We start from the raw sequence: 15,691 nt of genomic DNA, 5'->3' as shown, positions 1-15,691 counted from the left end.
CAAGAAACCACAACTCATTCTTATCTCGTACAGTATCTCATAAATTGTTTCTCTGCTTGTATTTTTAGGAGTCTTGGAGTTTCATATTGACTGTAAACTTGAAAATTACTAGAGATGGAAGGTCAATTGTCTTTGTATTTAGTATGTGATTCATACGAACAAAAGTGTCCCATTCATGTCCTTTCACGATGTGAAACTTGAGATAGTTAAACGATGGGGATATGTAAAGATCATCCTTCCATGTTTTATTATATTAAGAGTTGTACTTCTAGATATCATTTCTGCTATTAAAGAGTTTTGGAGTTGGCAACATTCATAACAAAGAGCTTTGCAATTCTGATGAGAAATGTGTCCCAAAGTTCTGACGTTTTTGCTGGTTGCTTCCTTTCAGATTTATACAGAAACCTATGGTGATGATTGTAAGTTCAATAAATTAATATTCCCCATTTACTCCAAAGAGTTTTTGAGCCATGCCTCATGTAGGGTGTAGCTTTTTATGCCTAAGGGTCTTCTTAACTTTATAGAAGAACTGCAGAGTGAATATTCTTAATTGCCTGCACTTGGGCCAAAAATCACCCATTAAAGTTCGAGGCTAGATTTGATTTAGTAGAGATCTTTGCTAGCTTTAATGGATCCTCCATACTCCATGCAACTAGACAACTCTGATGGTGATTGAATCATGGAAATTTTTTATTGTTCTGCCCCATTCCTCATGCAGTTACCGTAATGAGTATTCTCAAGGATGCCTGGGTAAACACACCACGTAATTGGGTGGGTGCAGATCCCTGTGAAGGCAAATGGGAAGGCATTTCATGTAAAAAGTCACGTGTGACTTCGATGTAAGTTATAGGCAGTTGTTCAGCTTCAAATGTTAATTAAGCCTCGCACCTTCTTCCTTCTCCAAGTTTGGAGATTAGCTGACTATTTTCAACTGCAGAACGTTGGCAGCTGTGGGATTGATGGGTGAGCTGTCTGGAGACATCTCCTCCTTATCAGAATTGGAGGTTCTGTAAGTCTTGAGTTTTCACTTCACATAATAAATGATCCCAACTTACAAGTAGTCATAGCCTCGAATTAAGATGTAGTGCTACGATACTCTTTGGCTTTCCAGATGTCTAGACTGGGCTCAGCTCTAGCGTCCGGATCTCAAGGCATGAGGCACATATTGAGAAAAGGCCTCATTCCCAGAATTGCTTTCATCCTTTTTCTTGATATATGAACATAGTGATTGTTTTCCATTCCAAGGATTCCTTGCTCATTAACAGTGTCTGGTTATAGGGATCTATCGTACAACACCCGGTTGAACGGTACCCTTCCACCATCAATTGTGAATTTGAAGAAGCTAAAACGCTTGTAAGGGAATAATATGACGTTACTATTCACTGAAACCAGTCCAATTAACTGACAGAATTTTCTTTTCTTCCATTCCAGAAAGTTGGCTGGTTGTAGTTTCTCTGGTCCTATCCCTGAGTTGATAGGGTCTCTTCAGCTGCTGGAGATTCTGTGAGTGTTTTACTGTTTTCGTATGGACAAAACATGTTCTCTATTGGCAATCTTTACTGTTTTCTGAAACTCTCTATTGCTATTTCCCGGAGAGAGCTGAATTCAAATAGATTCACTGGATCAATTCCACATTCAATTGGAAACCTTTCGAAACTCGTTGTGCTGGATCTATTCAATAATCTGCTCGACGGATCCATCCCGGTCTCCAGTGGAAATACATCTGGTCTTGATATGCTAGTTAATGCATTACACTTGTATGTCAAATCTCTTTGTGCTGTCCAGCTGATTAGTGTTCTCTCTTGCTTCGGCTTTATTGACATCTGTTTATGCTGGTCTGAAAATTATTCAGTCATCTAGGAAGGAATCGGTTCTCAGGCGCAATCCCGAATGAGCTTTTCAGATCAGACATGACTCTCATTCACGTGTGAGTTTGTATATGCTTTTCAGATCAGACATGAGATTGAAAGTTATGATTTTTTTTATCAGACTGGTCATTTGGCACTATCAGGCCTTTTGTTACGCATGCGCTAGACTATCCACCTGAATACAATAAATCCATATCTGATCAATTTTAGTAAAGGTTTACAATATTTGTATATACATTACTTTTGTGCAGGCTTTTGCATGACAATAATCTCACGGGAAGCATTCCTTCTACCCTTGGACTTGTGCACACTTTGCAGGCTGTGTAAGCATCTACATGACAAACGGAAGTGATTAATCTGCACTGATCTAGTTTGTATTGAATGCCTTGTCTTTGTTGCAGACGTTTTGAAGGGAACTCATTAACTGGACCTGTCCCTTCAAACCTCAACAATCTTATCAATGTGACGACGTTGTAAGTATACAGAAAACGACATTGCCAGTAAAGATATCACAATGGTTTGGCTAGTTTGTTAAGTCTTTTGAGCGGATTTTCACTCGGTTAAGAGTGCTTTTTGCTGATAAATTTCAGGATTTTGTCCAACAATAAATTTACTGGACCTGTTCCTAATCTCACTGGCATGGCTTATCTCAGCTACTTGTAAGATTTCCAGGCTGTTAGGTATCTCTGTATGAAATACTATTCGAATTTTCTCCAAATGCCTACTGTGACCAAAATCTTTTCTCCAGGGACCTGAGCAATAATAGTTTTGACGCTTCAGATTTTCCGCTGTCATTCTCAAACTTACGGGCTTTGACAACACTGTATGTCTCCCTGCCTCCCTCCTTTTCTCTCTCTGTCGTAACACACACTCGACCAGCTCAATGAAGACTTAACTGTTTTCTTTCAAGAATAACAAATCCTTTCCACCATCCCACTTTGCAATTAGCCCTTAAAATTTTGCTCAGGCATCATGACTTTACACGCTATATTATAATTGTCTCCATGTTTAGTAAGTGTTATACGAAGCAGTCATTGGTTTTTTTGACAGAGACATTTTTGTCCATGGAACCTCTTATTGACTATGCATTCCTGTGTATAAAACTTTACAATTTATGATTTTTCACGCTGTCAACATAGTGAAGCGTTCTTCACTTCCCTGTGAATAACAGAATGTTGGAAAACACTGGACTTGAAGGTCGGATTCCTCCTACACTCTTCGATCTTCCTAGTTTACAGACTTTGTGAGCATCCTTCCCCTTGTTTCTTCAGTACCATAGCGGTCAACTTCATGGATATTGATAGATTCTTTCATCTCATGGAAACTGATGGATATCTAAATTCATTAATGGTTACAGGATTCTAAGGAACAACCAGCTCAATGGCACATTGGATGTCGCAACAAGCTCTAGCAGCCAACTGAAAGTCATTGATATGCGAAACAATCTCATTTCATTCTATCCAGAATCACCAGAACGAAGGAATAACTTGGATGTAATGTAAGAGGCATTCTCCTCCTCCTTTTTTTGGATGAATTACAGTAGTCCCTCTCGGATATTACAGAAAATCATCCCTTCAATAAATATCAAACGTTAACGGCATTTTTTGTACAGAAGTTTTCGTAATATCTTCGAACTTTAGAGATGTCTCTGTAATTCTTTTTTCCTTAATTTTGTCCACTTGACTGCTAAAACGTGACAACGATAGTAGTGGGACAAGTTAAATCCTGAGGAGATGTGCTATACATCTTGCCTGCATAAGAGTGTTTGATGTGTTATATTTTGCAGACTTGTGGGTAACCCAGTTTGTGCGCATCCAGAAGCAACAGAAAATTACTGCGCCGTTCCTCAAGCCAATTCTTCGTATACGCGGCTACCAGAGAAATGTGTTCCCCTCCACTGCATTTCAGATCAGATTTCCAGTCCCAATTGCAAATGCTCGTATCCATACAGGGGAGTACTAGTCTTCAAACCTCCATTTTTAGAGTCAAGAAACTCAGCTTATTATGTTCATCTGGAAGAAGAGTCTCTGATGCGTTCCTTCAAGTTCCATCAACTTCCCGTGGATTCAGTAGAAGTAAATTTTCCAGCGAAGGATTCCTTTGGGTATCTTGAGTCAAATTTATCCATGTTTCCGTCGGGCCAAGATCATTTTAACACAGCTACTATTTCTGATATCGGATTTGTGCTAACCCTTCAGACTTATGAGAATTCAGATATCTTTGGACCTACATATTTTAAGGGTTCTCCATATCCATACTTCGATGGTACTTACACATTTCATGCACAAGTGAGAGATTGGCTTGCATTGTTCTTTCTTTCTTCTGATGACACATCCTCCTCCCTCCCTCCCTCCCTCTTTGTCTTGCAGGAAAACCCACGGTATCAAAAGAGTTATCAAGCACCGTAAGGATCATTGGGGCTGCGGCTGGAGGAGCCTCTTTCCTGCTGCTATTGCTTCTTGCAGGGGTATGCGCTTATCGACAGAAGAAGAGAAGAGAAAGTGCAAGTGAACAGAAGAATCATTTTGGTACTTGAAGGTTCTAGTTTTTAAACCTGATATTTTCCCATTCATCATTGAAAATTGTGTTTATTTCTTTTTCTTCATTTTGCCAAATTGCAGCATACTTGGATTTAAAGAACAGTGACAGCGTTCCTCAGTTGAAGGGAGCCAGATGCTTTTCTTTCGATGAGATTACGAAGTGCACGAATAATTTCTCGGAAGTCAATCATATTGGATCAGGGGGTTACGGAATGGCAAGTCTCTCCCTCTTTTCCTGTCCTGCCATGGAGGTTTCATTTGCATAAACAATGATTGTGGGTGTTGCTGGTTACAATTTGCCTTCAAACTATCTAACTTCTGAGCTGGCATGGACTACCAAACCTTAAGAATGAGTATTTGAAAGTAAACTTTCAGCATTTTTGTGTACAGGTTTATAGAGGCATGCTTCCTACTGGACAACTGATTGCCATCAAACGACGTCGACAAGGATCGGTGCAAGGTGGGCTTGAATTCAACTCAGAGATAGAAGTTTTATCGAGAGTTCATCATAAAAATGTTGTAAACCTTGTTGGGTTTTGCTTTGAGAGAGGTGAACAGATGCTAATTTATGAGTTTGTTCGCAATGGTAGTCTCATGGACAGCCTATCAGGTATTGTACATGGAACCATTCAATCTTACAAGCATTGAGTTTTCCATGACAACCCTTTGGTGCCTTTGTTCCGAAAATAAGCCCACGCATTCTATAGTTGTAGTAAGTCTGCACAATTATATATCCTCTTCTCACGTAAGCAGGTTTGAGCGGGATCTGGCTGGATTGGAGGAGGAGACTTAAAGTGGCTCTTGGTGCAGCAAGAGGTCTTGCCTACTTGCACGAGCTTGTCAACCCTCGTATTATCCACAGGGACGTAAAATCAGCTAACATATTACTGGATGAATCCTTAAATGCTAAAGTTGCTGACTTTGGTCTTTCCAAGCCTATGGACAATAGTGAGCTTATTCTTGCTACCACTCAAGTTAAAGGGACAATGGTCAGTACCTCCAAAACGTCAAGAATTTAAGACTATCTAGTTTCATTATATGCAGGTCGCCGGCTGGTCTATGATTAATGCCAATATATATCAAGTGTTACAATTGACAAGATTACTGTATTTTCTGCTTAGGGTTATATAGATCCTGAATATCAGAAGACCCTGCTCTTGACTGAGAAGAGTGATGTCTATGGCTTTGGAGTTGTGTTGCTGGAACTAGTAAGTGGAAGAAAGCCTTTAGAGCGAGGGAAATACCTTGTAGCGGAGGTAAGTAGCTTATTGGATAGAAAAAAAGATCTATATAGCCTTCATGAACTTCTTGACCCGAGCATTGGTTTAGACACGAAGCCGAAAGGTCTAGATAGGATAGTGGATCTGGCAATGAAATGTGTACAAGAGAAAGGAAGTGACAGGCCAACAATGGGTGAAGTGGTGAAAGAGATTGAGAATATCTTGCATCTTGCTGGTTTAAACCCCAGTGCTGAATCAGAATCCACTTCAGCTAGTTTTGAGGAAGCAAGCCAGGACGAGTTTCCACCATCCTTGAAGGAAGAAGAGTTTTCATTATCTTGAGTCTTGAACCATGATGAGCATTGTTTTGCTGGGAAAGCTGAGAAGTTGCTTCAGTACTGGGTGTTACAATATTTTCTTGCGATGTCCCCCCCGTGTGGTGCATCAGATTTGTAAGAGTCAACTAGTTATGAATATATATTCAGCAAAACCTTTGTATTTTGGGTGAAAAAAATCATGTTTACTCTTACATTAATTATGTTAGAAATTAAACTTATGCCTGTTGAACTTATTGATCTATTTCTGTTGAAGATTGCTTCAAGAGTTCTATTACGTTAATCTTTCATTTGTAGCAACAATAAATAGTTTTTCTAGTCTTTAAAAGTTAGTATGTTATTTTATTAGCATATCATGGCATGATTTAGTATTATCAGTTAGCAATTTAGTTTATTTCATTTACTATATATATTTATAAGTATATTTAGAAGGATTGTTTTTATTCAGCAAACAATTATTCATCTTTGTTCAATAAAACAATATACAACATATTGTTGTCTTTAGCTTTTTTTTTTTTGTTTTACTTTCTTTTTTTACTTAAATACTTTTAATTGCTATCAAAGTAATTTTATCTGTTGACTTGTAATGGAAGCTAAAGTAAGCTTTTCTCGTATGCCTTTTCTATCTTTGATAAAGGAAACTATCAACTTTAAGCAGTGAAAATAAAAACTTATTTAGAGGCCTTAGATATTTGAAAATCTATTGAAGAGAATTATGATGTTTCTCCATTACCAAATAATCCAATCATGACCTAGATCAAGGGCTACAAAAAGAGTAAAAAACAAAGAAATCAAAAGCAAAAGCATGTATGTTTGTTGTTGTTTCAATAACCATCTTCATAAGAATTATATCTTTTAAATTAACAAAAGATCTTTAAGATTATCTAAAGAAAGAAGATGTAAAAGATGAAAGAATTCGTGGCATGCAAAGCCTACACTTGATACGAGAGTTTAAGCTGTAAAGAATGAAAGAATCTAAGATTATAAAAGAATACTAAGATAGGTTGGTTGGTATTGTTAATAGAGTTAGATTGTTCAGAGAGGTTGGTTGGTATTATTAACAGAGTTAGATTGTTGGGAACAACATTCACAAACTCTAGAATTATTGAAAAGATTTTGGTTTCAGTTCTAGAAAAATATAAAGCTTTAGTTACTTTATCGGAGAATATAAAAGATTTATCAAAAATTACATTGACAAAATTTTTAAATGCTTCACAAGCTCAAGAATAACGAAGACTTATGAGGCAGGATCATTTTACAAAAGGGGCTTTATAAGCCAAGTATTAAGATTCTAAAATGAATAAGAAGTCTTTCAAGAAAAATGAGGCTTCAAGCAATAGTAAATTTACTATTAATCAATTTCAAAACAAAGGAAATTTTTTTAAAAGAAATTTTTCACTATGTCAACATTGTAACAAGATAGGCCATCCACCATTCAAGTGCTTGAAGAGACCTAATATAAGGTGTAGCAAATACAATCAACTTGGACATGAAGCACTTATTTGTAGAACTAAACCTCAGAAACAAGAGGAAGATGCTCAAGTTGCTAGTCAAGATGATGAAGATCAAATGTTCGTAGCCATATATTTTTCAATTCAAAAGTCATATGATTGGCTCATTGACAATGGTTACATAAACCATATAACTTTTGACAAAAGTCTTTTTAGAACATTGTAATCTACAAAAATTGTAAAGGTTTGAATTGGAAATGATGATTGTATAATAGCTAAGAGAAAAGGAACCATTTCCATCACAACAAATTTAGATACAAAAACAATTTTCGATGTTCTCTATGTATTTGATATATATCAGAATTTGTTAAGTGTTGGACAACTTATAAAGAAAAGCATGAAGATGATTTTTTTATGATCAATTTTGTCATTTTTTTATGTTATTGAATAAAAAATATTGCAAGCTAAAATGAGAGGTAAAAGTTTTTTATTTTTACCATTTGAAAAAGAGCCCACAACTTTTTCAACAAAGCTTAATGACATAAAAGTGAGGTGTAAGAGGCTGTGACATTGTCATCAACAATGAATGTTCAGTATAAAGAAGAATGATGTTATAAAAGGTGTGCCTCTATTTACTGACCAATTACTAAATTGTCATATTACATTAAAATATAGTCGATATTACATTTTTTTCATTGATAATTTCACTAAAATGTGTTGGGTTTTTTTTATGAAATAAAGTCAGAAATAACTGGGATCTTTTAGAGATTCAAGAAGAATGTGGAGAATCAAAGTAGATACAAAATTCAAGCCATTAGATCTGACAATGGTAAAGAATACACTTCATCATAGTTTAATCTATACAATTAAGATGTTGCATTGAACATCAACTTACAGCTTCTTACACTCCAAAACAAAATGGTGTTAGTGAGATGAGAAACAGATATATAATGGAGATGGTTAGATGCATGCTATATAAGAAGGTTTTACCCAAGATTCTTTAGGCAGAAGTAGCTAACACAATAGTTTTCTTCAAAATCAACTTCCAATAAAATTTTTGGTAGAAAAGACATTATTTAAAGCTTGGTATAATTACAAACCTTCACTAAGCTTTATTAAAATTTCTGGTAGCATATGTTATGTTCATGTTCCACATATCAAGAGGGATAAACTTGATAATGAGTTTATACCAAGTATATTTGAAAGCTATAGTTCTGTGTCTAAAGCCTACAAAGTAGTTAATAGAAGGCAGTGGAGAATGATGCAAAATTAAACCTTTAAGTCTTTCAAAATCATTGCGAAGTGCTATTAAAAACTATACCAATCATTGTTGCTTTCTATGCTCAGTATAGGCATCACTTGCCTTTAATTCTACCAATTCTGTAAGAGCCAATTGATTTCAAAGATATGTCATAGCAGAATAAAACTGTTGAATACTTATATTATTTTAATGAAGAGCTCATATGTTATTCTCTAATTGATATTGTTTTGTAAAATTTGATTATATGAATAACTTTTGCAGATGATCCCAAACCTTTTTTGTTGTCTTATACTTCGCCAACTGCGTACCTATCAAATGCTCAATAAGATTATTGATCCAAGTAATGATCTTTGTATTATTTTCTTCCCATGCATATATCAAAACAACATCGCCCTCCTCAATATTCTTAGGTATCATATAAGTTCCATTAACATACCCCCACATTTTCTTACCCTTAAGAAAATTTCTCATTACATAACTTCAATATGAATAGTTCTTCTCATCTAACCTCACATTCAAAAACTGAAGTGAATCATCTCTTTCAGTATCCATAATCAACAATCATAGAGAACTAGAATGTAAAAGCAGCGGAAAATAAAATATCAAATTACAGAAACTAAATAGAGATTACAGAAACTAAACACATATCTTCTTGATGAATTACCAAAATAATTACAGAAATTGAATAGAAGATAAAATACCAAATTTTGTAGAAGTGGAAGATAAAATATCACTCTAAAAAATTTTAGGGCTTTGCCCTGAACCCTGGCAGGAGTGAGCTGCCTCCTACAAACCCCCAACCAACTTACCGCAAAGTTGGATTCATGAAAGCTGTGTTTGGGATTAAGTTTTATTCCATAAAACTAGCTTTGATACCATGTTAAAATAATTAAGATCACATACAAAAAGAAGGCTAGAATTCTAAATGATCTATATATTATGAGTGCTTAGTCTTAACCTAAATACAAATAAAGTATATATAGGTTAAACTGAAAGTATTATTCTACCTTTATAAGACTACATAAATATTATTTAACAACATATTTCCAACACTTTCCCATCAATCTATCTAGAATATATTCCTCTAACAAATAAGATAAAAATTCTGATTGGTTAAACAAATCAATGTGGGATTGAATGCAAGCATTCTTTCCACAAATGAGTTCAAATATTTTGTTGAATTTTCTTTGGCTCTAATCTCTTGATTGACCAAAATTTATTTCTATCAATTTAAATTATTAGCAAACAACTATGACGATGCAAGTAAGAGATGCCTTTGATTATAGTGAAGACTTCCTAGTTTCAAAGGTAGATCCACTGTGAGTGAGCTCAAAATACTTGGTATAAGTTTGGCTTGGCAAATGTCTTCGTGATACTTCTTACCTGAGAGTACAAGTTACCATTTTTCTTATGTTGTTTGCATTTTGTTGTAGCAAATTTATGTCAAGGTTTGCCACCACCATCACTTATGACAAATACACTAAAGTCAGCCACAAAATTTATTGTGATAGTTAGCAGCTGGTTGATATTTATTAGTTGCTCCCAAGACTTTCATTTCTTCTATAAATGAAGATAAAAAGAAAGCAAGAGAGTGTAAGTGTGTAGTGAGTGCAAGTGCAATTATGAGAGTGAAAAAGAGCAAAGAGAGAGAAACACCAAGTGTAAGAGTAAAACTCTGGGTTTTATGGGATTGTACTAGGTTGAGTTAAGCGTTTATATCATTTCTCTAATAATATACAATCTACTACCTCCGTAGACATACTTGATTTCAGGAAGCCATGAAATTTGTTTGTTTGTGTTTTATTTATATTTGTTTTTGGTCTAGTATGCACAATAAATTGGTATTAGAGTATTAAGGAAGCTTGAACACTAAAAAATACGTTTTTCATCTCTCTGTTCAAAGTTTCAGAATTTTCAAAATCCTTCAATCTTGATTTTGACCACCTATAGAGATTTCTCTTATCGATACAAGTCTAATGATATAAAGATCATCGAAATTAAAGTTGAAACAAGCACTATAGAGCTCGTCAAGGTTTCGCGTGAAATCTGCCCGAAAAACTAGACAATGCCAAAATTTAAGCCTGAGAAGACTATGCCACATTATTAGATATGTTTGTGTTGAGTCATCATCCATGTCATCAATAGAGGGTCTACATTACCATATCATCAGACATGTCATCTAAAAGTGACATGATATTCTATTGACAAAATAAGAATATTCCATTAACAATAAGAGAATATTCCCTTGATAGTGACATAATATTCTTTATGGAGATAAAATATTTATTTCCTAAGTCAACTCGGTCAAATTGGCTTTTTGGCCAATTTAGTGATTTTTTAGCTTGTTTTTTTTAGTGTCAAGCTTGTTCTTAGCATTTTCAACCGTTTTGGACTCAACAGTGATCTCTGTTTTGTGAAACAACATGTCAAAGTTACTATTTTGGCTCTTTTGAGTATAAAAGTATATGTTTTAACAATTTCAAAAGTTTATTTCTAATCTAAAGACATTTTACTAGTTGATATTCTAGAAGAAAGATTAGCGAGGAATGCTAATATACCTCCATAATACATCCTGGTATTGATTACCAAATTTAAGGTGGAGAAGTTTGATGGAAAGGTAATTTTGGCATGTGAAAATGTGAAGTTATGGATGTGCTTATCCAAATGAATTTATATTTCACTATAGAAGATAAACCGGAGGATTTAGATGATAGAAGCTGGGAAATGATAAATCAATTAGCCTGTAGTTTCATCCGACTTTGTCTTGTAAAGGATTAGAAGTATGCCTTTTTAGAACAAAACTTTACAAAGGAATTATAGCAAACACTAGAGGATATGTTTATGAAGAAAAGTATAGAGAATCATCTCTACTTGAAGAAAAGAATCTTCTATTTTTAGTAAAAAAAGGGTATTTCCATGAATGAGCATTTGAATGATTTCAATAAAATAATAGCTGATTTGAAGAATTTGGATGTAGAAATTGATGATGAAGATAAAGCTTTGTTGTTATTAAATTTATTGCCTGACATGTATGAACATCTCGCCACCACTTTACTGTATGGTAAAGAAAATATTAAATTCATTGATATGTCTAAAGCTTTGGTGAATAATGAGTACCGAAAGAATGACCAAATTATTCATAAAGAGTCAATGTAAGAAACATTGACAGTTAGAGGTAGAATAAAACCTAGAAGATTTAGAGGACGAGAGAGATCTCACTCAAAATCCAGAACACAATCATTAAACAAACGATATCTTGTAAAAGATGAGTATGTCTTTTGTCATAAAAAGAGGCATTGGAAGAAAGATTATCCAATTAAGGGCAACAAAGAAAAAGATGAACCAATTATAAACATTGCATGAGATGAAGATGAATGAGACTCTGTATTCATGATCTCATCACTAGAAAACCATTTTGGTGAATGAGTTCTTAATTCTATATATTCCTATCATATGTGCCTTAACAAGCACTTATTCTTGAAACTGAGGAGTTTGATAAATGAGTTGTGTTGATGTGCAATGATGATATTTATGAGACCAAATGGATTGAGACTATCCATCTAAAGATACATAATAGAGTAGTCAAGAAACTAAAAGAGGTATGGTATGTTCTTGACTTGAAGAAAAATCTTTTATCACTTGATGTCCTAAAATCTAGTGCTTATAAAATTATCATGCATGGCGGAGTCTTGAGAGCAATCTGTGGTGCATTAGTTGTCTTAAGAGGCACAAGGATAGGAACTTATATTTCCTAGATGGATCTATAGTTATTGGTACAGCAGCTGTTTCCAAAAGCTTATAAGATGATGAAGCAGATAATTCCATACTTTGGCATATACGCTTAAGGAATGCTGATGAAAAGGCTTTACAAGGATTAGTCAAGCAAGGTTTATTAAAAGGCATAAAATCTGGGAAGTATGGGTTTTGTGAGCATTGTATTCTTAGAAAACAGACAAGGGTTAAGATTGGCATTGTGGTACACAATACAAAATGGATTCTAGATTATGTTCACACAGACGTATAGGGACCTTTAAAGAATTAATCTATTAGAGGTAATCATTGGTTTGTTACTTTTATTAATGATTTCTCAAGACTAGTATGGGTGTACATGATGAAACACAAGGATGAGGTCCTTGATATCTTTTTAAGATAGAAGAAAATGGTGAAGACTTAAACTAGAAGGAGAGTTACGACTCTTTAGTCAAATAATAGTGGTGAATACATTTCATATCCTTTCTTTAAAGTTTGCTAGAATGAAGGGATCAAATGATATTTTACTGTTCGCAAAACACTGCAATAGAATGAAGTAACAGAACGCATGAACCGTATATTGGTGGAGAAAGTTCGATGTATGCTATCACATTCAGGATTGAGCAAAGTGTTTTGGGGCAAGGCACTAAGCTATGCTCATTATATTGTTAATTGGTTACCTTCAGCAACATTAAATGGAAAAACCCCCTTGGAGGTATGGTCAGGCTCTCCTGTAAATGATTATGACTTTATGCATATATTTGGTTGCTCAGCATATTATCATGTTATTAAGTCTAAGCTAAATCCTAGAGCTAATAAATCTATATTTTTAGGCTTTAGTGAAGGAGTAAAAGTTTATAGACTTTGGTATTCTAAATCAAAGAAAATGATTTTGAGTAGAGATGTCACTTTTGATGAGTCTGGCATGCTACAACAAGAGAAATCACAAGAGAAGGAAAAATAGTTTGGTGATGCACAATACGTAGAGTTGAAGACTTTAGTCATTCCTATAAAGATTGTCTAAGCAATATTGAAGGAGATTCAGATGAAAGTTCAGATGAAGAGAATGCAACAACTTCAGTAACCAAACAATAAGAATTTATTACAACAAGTAAACTAAAAGGAGTTATCAAGAAACCTGCTCAGTATTGTAATATGGTGGCTTATGCACTTTCGGTGATTAATGATGAAATCCCCTAAACTTATAAAGAAGTAGTATAAAATGTAGAAAGTGCAAAATGGAAAAAGGTAATAGATGAAGATATGATCTCTCCATAAGAATCAGACTTGGGATTTGGTACAACTTCCTAAAGAAAAGAAGACAATTGGTTGCAAATGAGTATATGCCAAGAAGAAAGGTAATCCTGGAAAAGACAACATTCGTTTCAAAGTAAGATTAGTAGCAAAAAGTTATGCTAGAAGGAAGGGATAGATTATAATGAGGTTTTCTCTCTAGTTGTTAAGTATTCATCAATCCATATTCTACTAGCTTTGGTTGCACAGTTTCATTTAAAGTTTGGTTAACTTGATGTGAAAATTGTCTTCCTATATCAAGATTTGGAAGAGGAAATTTACATGTCTTAGCCAGATGGTTTCAAAGTCATTGGGAAAAAGAATTGGGTTTATAAGCTGAAAAAGTCATTGTATGGATTGAAACAATCTCCTCGCTAGTGGTATAAGCGATTTGATAAGTTCATGACAAAACATGGATACATACGAAGTCAATTTAACAACTGTGTATATTTTCACAAACTTCTTGATGGTTTTTTTTAATCTATTTGCTCTTATATGTGGATGATATATTGATTGCATCGAAAGCAAGATGGAGATTGATAAATTAAAAGCTTAACTAAGAACTCAATTTGAGATGAAGGACCTTGGAGAAGCTAAGAAGATTTTTGGCATAAAGATTTAGAGCATAATATTTTTAACACAGACCCAATACTTGAAGAAAATTCTACAGAGATTTGGAGTAGATGGTAAGACCAAGCCTGTAAGCACACCTTTAGCTCCTAGTTTTAAGCTAAGTGCTTCAATATCTCCATACACAGAGGAAGAGTGCAAACATATGGCTTAAATTCCGTATGCAAATACAGTTGGTACATTAATGTATGCAATGATTTGTACGAGATCAGTATGGTGAGCAGGTATACACATGATTCGAAAAAAGGTCCCTATCAGGCATTTAAGTGGATTCTACGATACATTCATGGCATAACTAATATTAGTTTGAAGTTTGAGAAGGTTGATAGACTTGGACAAAATATGGACTTGGATTATGCTGGTGACTTAAACAAGTGTCGCTCCACAATAGGCTATGTGTTTACACTTGCTAAAAGGCCTGTAAGTTAGAGGTTAACATTACAATCAACAATAACGTTGTCAACAATTGAGGCAGAGTACATAACAGTAATGGAAGCTTTCAAAGAAGCTATTTGGTTACATGGGTTGATTAAAGATTTGAGAATTACTCAAGATCACATGGATATCCAATGTGATAATCAAAGTGTTATTTGTCTTACAAAGAATCAGGTTCATCATTCCTGCCCCACACCAAGCATATCAATGTTCAATTTCATTTTATTTGAGAAATTATGGATGAAGGGGATATTCTGCTATAGAAGATTGATACTGCAGATAATCCAGCTAATATGCTCACAAAATATGTTCAAGAATCAAGTTCCAACATTATTTGGACTTGGTTAACATCTCTTGGTGTTGAGCACCTTTAGGGTGCATCGCCATATGGCATATTAGAGGCAACATTGATTTATCATGAGAATGAGATGGAAAAATCTTACCAAGGTGGAGATTTGTAGTAAATTTATGTCAAAATTTTTCACCACCATCACTTATGACAAGTACACTAAAGTTAGCCATAATATTTGTTATGATAGTTAGTAATTAGTTGATATTTATCGGTTGTTGTTAAGGCTTTCATTTTTTCTATAAATGGAGATAAAGAGAGAATAAGAGAGTGTACATGTGTAGTGAGTGCAAGTGCAACTATGACAGTGAAAAAGAGCAGAGAGAGAGAAACATCAAGTATAAAAGTGAAACACTGGATTTTGTAATATTGTACTAGGTTGAGTTGAGTGTTTGTATCTTTTCTTTAATAATATACAATTTTCTACCTTTATGGACATACTCGATTTTAAAAAATCATATAAATATATATATTTGTTTTCGGTAAACTATTCATAACATTTGTAGCATACTCCAACAGTCAAATGCATTTCTTTCTACTTGTCTAATTAGTAGACTTC

At 34.5% G+C, this 15,691-nt stretch overlaps 1 protein-coding gene across 4 annotated transcripts; it reads left to right on the top strand.

Annotated features, from left to right (window-relative positions):
• Window positions 1-244: 244 nt before the first annotated feature.
• Window positions 245-6,218, top strand: LOC105128462 (probable leucine-rich repeat receptor-like protein kinase At5g49770). Of its 4 annotated transcripts, none has more exons than XM_011030149.1 (19): window positions 245-419; window positions 719-839; window positions 938-1,009; window positions 1,279-1,353; window positions 1,432-1,503; window positions 1,596-1,757; window positions 1,853-1,927; window positions 2,120-2,191; window positions 2,270-2,341; window positions 2,459-2,527; window positions 2,617-2,691; window positions 3,040-3,111; window positions 3,226-3,366; window positions 3,655-4,133; window positions 4,238-4,375; window positions 4,490-4,623; window positions 4,799-5,018; window positions 5,162-5,397; window positions 5,530-6,218. In XM_011030149.1, the coding sequence occupies exons 1-19, from the start codon at window positions 347-349 to the stop codon at window positions 5,968-5,970; spliced, it is 2,799 nt and encodes a 932-aa protein (XP_011028451.1). In that variant the 5' UTR covers window positions 245-346; the 3' UTR covers window positions 5,971-6,218. The 4 variants fall into 4 exon arrangements, with proteins under 4 accessions (XP_011028451.1, XP_011028450.1, XP_011028452.1 ...); XM_011030148.1 differs by having other exon boundaries at window positions 246-419; window positions 4,238-4,396; XM_011030150.1 differs by lacking the exon at window positions 2,617-2,691 and having other exon boundaries at window positions 246-419; window positions 4,238-4,396.
• The last annotated feature ends 9,473 nt before the right edge of the window (window positions 6,219-15,691 follow it).

Source organism: Populus euphratica, unplaced genomic scaffold (genome assembly GCF_000495115.2).
Source record: "Populus euphratica unplaced genomic scaffold, PopEup_1.0 scaffold14.1, whole genome shotgun sequence".
In the NCBI taxonomy this organism is placed as follows: Eukaryota; Viridiplantae; Streptophyta; class Magnoliopsida; order Malpighiales; family Salicaceae; genus Populus; species Populus euphratica.
Note: the sequence above shows the minus strand (reverse complement) of the source record. Positions and strands in the feature narration are given on the sequence as shown.

Excerpts from the sequence above, each read along its gene's own strand:
- LOC105128462 (XM_011030148.1), top strand. The coding sequence starts at position 347 with ATGTGTCCCAAAGTTCTGACGTTTTTGCTGGTTGCTTCCTTTCAGATT. Across the intron at positions 1,354-1,431 it reads TTGAAGAAGCTAAAACGCTT|AAAGTTGGCTGGTTGTAGTT; the intron begins GTAAGGGAATAA and ends CTTCCATTCCAG. Across the intron at positions 4,134-4,237 it reads TCCATATCCATACTTCGATG|GAAAACCCACGGTATCAAAA; the intron begins GTACTTACACAT and ends TTTGTCTTGCAG.